At 35.2% G+C, this 8,897-nt stretch overlaps 1 protein-coding gene across 1 annotated transcript in view; it reads left to right on the top strand.

The window, feature by feature from the left end:
- Positions 1–1,165: 1,165 nt before the first annotated feature.
- LOC125505330 (transient receptor potential-gamma protein) overlaps positions 1,166–8,897 on the top strand; it is a gene marked incomplete at its 3' end in the record, with an annotated part of 37,174 nt that continues 29,442 nt past the window's right edge. The window contains 2 exon segments of the mRNA XM_048668938.1: positions 1,166–1,361; positions 2,611–2,653. Coding sequence (XP_048524895.1) covers positions 1,335–1,361; positions 2,611–2,653 — 70 coding nt within the window.

The following is an 8,897-nucleotide window of genomic DNA, read 5'->3' as shown; positions in this document are numbered from 1 at the left end:
GTGGTTTTGGAAGGTGAGAAATTTCAATTTGGTCTTGCTCTTGCAAATATCGTCCTTTCTTTAGAAGAGTCACAACTTTCTTCTGGATGCTTTGCTTTTGTTTAATTTTGGGTTTAAAATCAATTTCTATATCATCTCTGCGTAAAAAGTATTCTGATCAAAGCTGGCTACCCGCAACCGTTTTGGAGCTTTCTTGCTTTAAATTTGATGTATTTAATTCTTCAAAAAGGCGAAGTATTTTGGAAACTATTCTTTCTAACTTGTTTTAATTAGGTACTATAAAAATTTTTGCACATAGATCATAGCAATAAAATTCACAATAAATGTTCACAAAGCCCACGGCCTGCCTCTATGCACCCTACCAATCTTTGTCTCATTGATTCGTTCACTCTTTGGTCAATACCTAAAGTATTTTGAACCGCTCAACAGGAGTAGATATATGTATAATTCGATTTTTTTAGCTCGTGTTTAGTTTATTTTTAGCAGGTGCTGAACTTAGGATTTTAGATGTCTCCAAAGGAAATAATCTAAACTGATAAGGTTTGGTGACTTAGGAGAGCATCTTCTTGCGCCAGCATGGTAAGATGTGTCGGCGCACCGTCATGCATACATAAACCACATTTCATTTCGTACTCGTCTTGCTCGGTTTAGCTCCGCTATTTTGCCGTATTGTGTTCTGCCGCAGTTTTTTTTTAATAGCCAAACTCATTTGAATTGCTATTTTTTCCTTTCAATTTAAGCATTTTCCGTTTTGTAAATATATGAATACGGCCTTTTTAAATAAAAGTTTATTGGCAAAATGCCTTTATCAGCGAAGCCTTTTTCTTAAATTCATCATGTTATCTTCAAATTCTAAAATAAAAAAAATGGTGTGCGTCACGGGACGCTCGACAGAAGTGATAACTTCATAAATTAGTAGAAACCATAAATATTGAACTTGTTTAACGCATGATGGCAATAACAATTTTATTTTATCATTTTAATATTGTACCGTGGATGGCCGAGTATCAAACTCTTTCTTCAGCTTCCAACTTTTATTCACCTCGGTGTAACTTTAAATACGGAACAGGAACAAACTGACTTCAAAGTTACCGTCAACTTCACAAACAATAACAATAACAGACGGAAATCTCGCGGGGTTTAACCTTTTCTGAACTCTGTCGCTGCTGTCACTTCACTTCCCCTGTCTGGTTCTCCTCGTCCCTTATATAGTTTCCTCCAGGTAACCCAGATAGTTCTAGAAATCTCCAGAACAGGTGCGAAACTTCCCGCTTGTCAGTGTCATATTTGACAGTTAATGGGGCCCAAAAGGGGCTCCAATTTACTGAAATACCATGAATTTCGATCCCCCCATTCCAAACGTAAGTACCCCAGGCCATTTCCGTTACAATATTATCCTTGGTTTAATAACTTATATAATAAATATATCAGGAATACGTAAAATGTAATTTAATTTCCTTTTGAATGTAGAATATCTTTTTTATTAGCATTGCAAAGAAGCAAAAAGGCAACGGCAACAATGTATGATCTATGACGTCAGTTGATGAAAGCTACTTTGAGTTGATCTATTACTGAATGCTCATTTTTTAGCACGAAATCGTTTTTGGTGTTTGATATGGTTTGGAACCACCTTTTTCCAAATATCCTAAAAATTAAAAGAATCACTTTTTTTTTTAAAACGCCATGCATATGAATTTCTGATTGCGCAACTTRTTCSTAATTTTACTAATCCTATCTAAYSTACTAATCTTGTACACCCTGTAGACTATACGTAAGGAAATATACATTCTCTTATGATCAGGAGGTTGCTGAATTGTTTTAGCTGTACACTGTTGGCTTTTAAAACATTGATTTAAGAAAATAAGGTGCAAAAATTGAATTTGAAGTTTCTGATTGTGTTAGGAGAGTTATACAGAAATGCGACCATATTTCATTTAAAAATTTAGATGCAATGCAAATTCGAAACTTGCAATATTTCTGTATGATCAAAGAACGGTTGAACCAATTGATCTCTGGTCGTGATTACACTACACCTATTTGGATTTTGCGCTCGCACTATATAAACATTTGAAAAATGTACTTTAACTCGTAGTTAGCTATACGTTCTTGCAACTAAAAGAACACATTTTAATCTAACTCAAGTCACTTATGTATACAATCGCTAGAGCTTTGCTTCACTTCGAAAACGTAATTGATGAGAAGAGCTTTTAGCTCGATTATCAAACTCCATCTCCTTAAATGTATTATCAATTATTATATACTCGCTGATTTATTTGTCATTAAATCGCAGATGTGAAAGTTCCAGGACGCCTTAATTTCCCGAAGCAGACATCTGTCTACTTCAGACCCAAATCGCTTTATCTGCGAATAAATCAAGGCTTGAATTGCTGCCACAAATCTTCAGACCAAATTCCTAAGTTTAAGAGRATTTGAAATTTTTGATATATTTTAGMTCATCTTCCATGATTTTTTTAAAGCATATGCATTGACATCCAGAATATTAGTGTGGATTATGTTATTAGAGTATGCTATTATTTAATTACCTTTTYTAATTTTTTTATAATGTAAGTTTTAAATGTTAGTTTTAAAAGTTTTTAAATTYATTTTTAGTTTTCAGAATGGACGGATCATGACAGAGAAGATCCAACGCAGGGTAAGTAGTTGCAGTMGCAATTACTTGTTAAATGAATGTGGTAACTCTGGATCGAAAGCCTTAAAAACAGGGAAACAGTGGAAGGAAAGGCTAAAATAGAAAAAMTTGCTGATAATAATTATTATAACGGGAATGCCCAAATAGACTCTGTACACTATAACTATGGTCGCACGCCATCAATCTTCTGTCGAGCGGTGTTACCATACCCGCCATAAATTACATATGTTASAGACGGTATGTAGATTAGAAAGAATATTTATTAGACAAAARTATGRATAGCTTARGGAGAAWTTTATCTTGTAGGTACCTACTGTTAGTCACTTTTGTGAAAATTTCTTTTTAGTCAATTTCCAAAAAGATTGTATCAACTTCTCTTATTACTTTTTTATTTTTTKTAAGCATAGATTTTGAGTTTCTTTTTTTTATGTAGGTACCATCCCTATCTATAGACAACTARGTTTGCCTCTATGGGTTGTCTTTTTASAAGACATTCTGTAAGTGGTCAAATAAATAAATAAATAAATAAACAAATGGATGGCGGTGSTAGAGAATTTATGGGTCAGAAAAAATCCTTATTAGCTTTCTGAAAGCTRGCACCCTATCCTCCATTATCTACCCATTAATCCTCAAGAAGCCCACACGACACTTACCACCACAATGAAAGTCCACTCCTAATTGAAAACGTTAATCCTGAAGTATGCAGTCAGAAGAAAGGTAGATATTTTACCGCAGTTGTATTTACTATTAACACTATTATTTTTATCTAAGATCGCGATTCACAGAACACAAAGAACACGCGACCTGTTGGGAACCTGTAGGAAAAACTCTAATCATTGAAAAGGAACATTTTTATAAAGTTACTGAGTGTACCAGAAAAACAGCATAGGCTTTTAGAAATAATTTGGAAAAAACGATATTAATTTCAGAACTTTGGCGCCCTGTAACAAGAAAATGAAGCAATATAGGTAAGTTTGCTTAGATCGTCTTATTTTCGGTTAACGAATTTATAGTTAAGCCTTGTGCAGTTATTTCATGCACACCCTGTATATTAATTACCAGTTGCCACGCCTATTTTTAGGTATGCACATACATAAAATTAATAGAAACAAGTCAATTTCTCCTACACTCGGAATAAAAGAAAAACGATCTGTATAAGCTCCCCATTACTGAATTGGATCTGCTTCTCTTTCCAAACGGTGGATTTACCACGGAATAAAATTACAACTTCGTACATTTCCTCTAAAAGTATTTATTACATCCCATATATTATTTAAAAGGAAGTACTTAAAAATAGTACAAATCGATCTGAAAGCTGAAGGATGCGGATCAAGTGGTGAATTTCAGCTGTAAACAAAAATCTTCTCATCATTTACATAAAGTAATCATAAAGTGACATGTTTTGAAAAACGGGATATTCGAAATCTGTTATTTATGATGATATTTATTTTTGGCGTTAGACGGAAAAACCATGTTGCTGCATTAAAAAGCCGATGAAATAATTTATACGCAGTTACTAAATCCTATAAAATCAACGTAAATATATAGTAAATGCACAAAATATTTTACGGAAACGAAAGATACAAAAACTATTTTTCTAATATTGACAATTTTTTTCAAATATTTTTTTTTCACAAACAACTTATATAAAATCATTTAAACCACATTTTTTAGTTGCTTTCGATATAATTTTACGCAAAAATTTAAGGAAAATTCAAAAAAATATTGCAAAAATCGAAAATCGAACTCTTATAATAATAATTTCGCGACAATTGACTGATGACGTTAAAGCGGATAAATTTTCGTGCTAAGATCGGAAAATTTGCCGGCTAAATTTCGAGCTTCAGGCCACCAAGAACGCCGTTGATTTAAATTGTTCCTGCGGGGCGAAATAATTGGTTCTGATCACCGCAGCTCGATTGATTGGTCGGAATTAAAAGGGATCGAAGCCAACTGCGTATGAGATCATGCACACACATAGACAGTTGTAATATTCGATCCCCATTTGTTGGCTTTTTGATAGAAAAATTCGCATAATTTATCTCATGCTGGGGCATTTTTCAAGACCTCCAGTTTTTCAGGACATTCACAAATACTCGTCAGTCCATCGGCATGGAAGTAATTCGGGCGACAATGTTTATCGCTTGAAATATGGGTTTTTGGTTTACTTACAATAAGGTTTCTGAATGTTAATAAATCACACAAGCAGCTAGCAGGAAAAAGTGAAGCTTTGCTGAAGCTCAAACTGGAATATTCAAATTTTTTCAGAGCTTGCGTAAGTAAAAAGACAGATTATTTTCTCGGGCTGAGCTCAGCACATTTCGATTAATTCGGCACTCTTTTAACCACGTATACTACGACCCCAACTTGCGTTTCCCCCCAATATTCAATGAACAGCAACACAGTCGACTATATGTATGTATTCATTCGGGTTGAGCTTATTGTTCGAATGCTTCGCACATTGTTGTCAACACATGTGAACTAGTCTACTTTTCATCTATTTTTAACTGGATGAGCGTATAAAGTTTGTGTATTATTCTTACACTAAACTTTATAAACAAAAGTTGCAAACTCTTAAAATGGTTTGTCGTCTCCTTTGTTCAGTAGTCAGCGAGTGGCGACGAAAGGCGTCCTTATTACTTTGTATGATGTGCTAAGTGGTTTGCGATGTGACACAGGCCTTTGATTCAGTTACCTGATGGGCCAAGTAAACTTTTTCTGGATAGTGACCTACAATGACCAAGGATTATCGAGTTTTTAGCATTGTTTGGAAAAGTAGGTACCAGGCGAATTAATGTGATTGTTCCATGTTTTTTGTTCTTAAACAATCAACCATTAATGCTGTGACATGGATCTATTTAGGAATCGTCCCACACATTTTTTCCTTTCAATTCACTCCTAATTGTACTGTCTTGTTCAATAAATAAAATTGACATTGGAATTGGCAGACACTGAAATATTTGCTTCCTGAAAACCACACGTTTCTCAATGTTTTTTTGATTCAAAACCATTGCGAAGTTGACAATTAAACCAAACTACATTTTTTTGCCAATATGTACTAACAATTTTTTGTGAAAGTTTTCTGAAATCTGAAATTTGCTGTACCAAAAAAACGCAGAAATATCAAATTGAAAACAAGATATATCGAATATGGCCCCAACTAGCCTATAAATGCGATGGTGAAACAAACTTCCAGATGTCGTAAAATTTCCGATAAAACAACCCGTTTTCCAGCTTTGTCCTACATACGTTTCAAATAAAACTTGATTTTTGTTCTCATTGCACGGTTTGCCTGGTAAGGTGTTTTTAGCGCATTTAATCCCACGAAATAGAAGTGGTTAAAATAGTTTTATTGGGAGTCTTAGAAGCTCAAAAGCTTGTCTGAGCTCACGCTGGGTTTTTATAGTTCAGTTATGGCTGACTAATTGGCTGATTTGTCACTTTTTTCAAGCTAATTTGAAATTGAAAGTTCTATTGAAAGAATCTATCTAATTAGTCAAATCAGCAGAATGAAAGAATTAAAGTTTTGTCTTATAGGCGGTGTAAGCAATAATTCAAAATTGTCATGATGCACTTTGTGCTTAACATCAGCTTTGAGATAATCAGATAACGATGGATGTTGCTCTTTTCACTCATAAAATGAAGGATTAAACCAGCTTTAATGGGAAAAACAATTTAATTATAAGACTTATATTTTCTTTTTTTACCAGCGAAAAAATTTGTGTAGAAGAACAACATTTTTGTAATGGCGTCTGAATGTGTCCAGGATATAAGCAAACAAACCTTGCAAATATACATCAAAATCTTTATTACCTTTCGATTAACTTATAAATCAGCAGCCAAAATATTTATACAAATTAGAAAAGAAGTTAACTAATTTTTTACACAAACACATATACATGTATGTGCCTGCATTGTGCCAATACAAAGTTTCTTTGTTGAGTGAACGAAAAAATTATTCTGCAAATAAGTCAATTACTATAATGTGTAAAATAAACAGTTGCAGTTGATTAATTGATAACATGTTCTTAATCTAAACACGAAATATTAAAAGATCAATTATAGACAGAAAGAAATGATGAGAAGTTTCCAAAATCAATACTGCATATGTATTATTGTTATTATTCATTTATTAAAATGGTTCCATTATCGCTGAACTAATTTTAGTAATATTCTGTTTGTTGCGAACTTTCAAGAACTGTGATCAAATGATATTTTGTCCGACGTTGCGTGTGCATCTGAAGCAAACATCCTCAAAGCAATACATAATGAGAAAATAGATAAACGAAAAATCAATTGCCCTGCTGTGTTAAAGAACGCCAAGTAGAACTAATAGTAAATGTAGCTCAATCAAGTTTCTTCTTCTTCTTCATGTGCGATTTTTGCTTGCGTGTTCAAATATTACTTAAACATTGTGTAGAGCCGTAGGGCTGAAAATGCGAAATTCCGGCCACTGCGGAGTTTCGGGAACAGTGCGCCCTTGCAGCTGATAACCAGTTCGAATTTGCACGTGAGACTTCACATAAATGTCATGAGTTCGCATAAAATTATCTCGGGTTTAGTATTCCAAAGGATCCTTCTCGGGAAAATTACTTTCTGCTCTTGTGCTCTACGACTCTCTCTCTCGCGACCCTACAAGTATACGCTCGTATTGCCAACACCAATAATTCAGATAAATCATTATTTAATAAACGCCAACTAGGTGCTGGTTGGGCAAACAAAACATCGCGAGATCTTTGTTATCCTGCAGCTCCTCCCAACTTCACTCACGGTTCACTAAGTCAGTCTCAATCACTTTGGTCCTTCGAATAACGCGTTTTCCCCGCACGAATTGGGTCCAACGAGACTCTACATTTTGGCCCTGCGAGCCGAATCATTTCGGTTTTGTGAGACTCTACAGTGCTCCTTTTTGTCCGCCATTATGGAGGTTGACTATCATCATTAGTACCTATTTTGATTCTGGAAACTACAGCCCTAAATAAATCAGCTGACATGATATTAAGCGGTTTTCGTAGATTTCTAGGCGATGACAATATTCTCGCTTAGAAGAAATCGGTCTTTTCAGTACGATTCTTTCTTGGATTATAAGTCGAAAGATCTTGTATTTCGGACCCCTCATGATGTTGGCGAGATACTTCAATTTTCGTTTTTTTTTCACTTCCAAAAGGATCTCGCGGTCTTTCTTCATTCTTCTCAGAACCTCCCCGTTGGTCTCAACATCCTACGATATGTCCACATCTCAAATTCTTCTCACAATACACCTCGAGAATCCAAGCTTCCACACTACATAAGAGAACCGAGAATGGGGAACATTTGAGCATCTGACTCGATCAATCGCATAATCTTCACTTTGTCAGCAGCCTGCCTAACGAGTCTCGTGGTGTACTACATACCATTGGCGCATATTCTTGAGCAGATCATCTTGAGCATTTTGACAAGATTTTTTCATCAACATGACACAACGAGACACTTTTTACATTTTCTTGAAAGATATTCGGGCCTGTTCTATCCTGCTTTCGATTTTCTGAATTAAGTCCCATTTTTATTCACCCAGCAGCCCAAATATTAGCAGTTTTGTATTCTCCACCACTTCTCTAATTATACTAATATCTGTATTTATAAACCCATTTGTCGGCTATGGTCTGCAACCGCGGCTCAAAGTGCCTGTAAATAACCTTTATCTGTTGCTAGTAAGACCGCGTCGTCCGCATATCTTAGATTGTTGATCGATATTCCATTAACAATTATACCTTCTGTTCTGTCTTCCACGGCTGTTCTGAAAAAAATGTCTGCACATAAATTAAACAGAAGGGGGAGAGCACACAGCCTTGTCGGACTCCTCTCATAATAAGTACTTCTTCACATGTCTGGCCGTTAATTCTAATGTCACCTGTGTGATTCCAATACAAGTTGGCGGTTATCCTAATGTCCCGTACGTCCAGGCCTATACGGTCCAGTATAGCTGTTAACTTGTCATGTTGAACAGTGTTGAATGCCTTCTCGTAATCTACGAAGCATATAAAGAGGAGGTTCGAAAAGTCCGTGCAAAGTCAGAGAGAGGGGCAATAGGTGCCTATAGAATATTTCTGTTAGTTGCATCTCTTGGAAGAACCCACATCAAGTTCAGCTAGATCGTTTTATTTCTTTGTGTTGGGAGTTCGTTGGAAACTTAGAAGTCGCGAGATTTCGAAACATGGACGAGAAATACTTTTGCGTACTATTTAAACCTTACTTTATGAAAGGCAAA

Source organism: Dendroctonus ponderosae, unplaced genomic scaffold (assembly GCF_020466585.1).
Source record: "Dendroctonus ponderosae isolate FM_Combo_2020 unplaced genomic scaffold, Dpon_F_20191213v2 Dpon_F_20191213_8, whole genome shotgun sequence".
Lineage (NCBI taxonomy): Eukaryota > Metazoa > Arthropoda > Insecta > Coleoptera > Curculionidae > Dendroctonus > Dendroctonus ponderosae.
The sequence above is the reverse complement of the archived record's forward strand: the minus strand, read 5'-3'. Positions and strand labels throughout refer to the sequence as shown.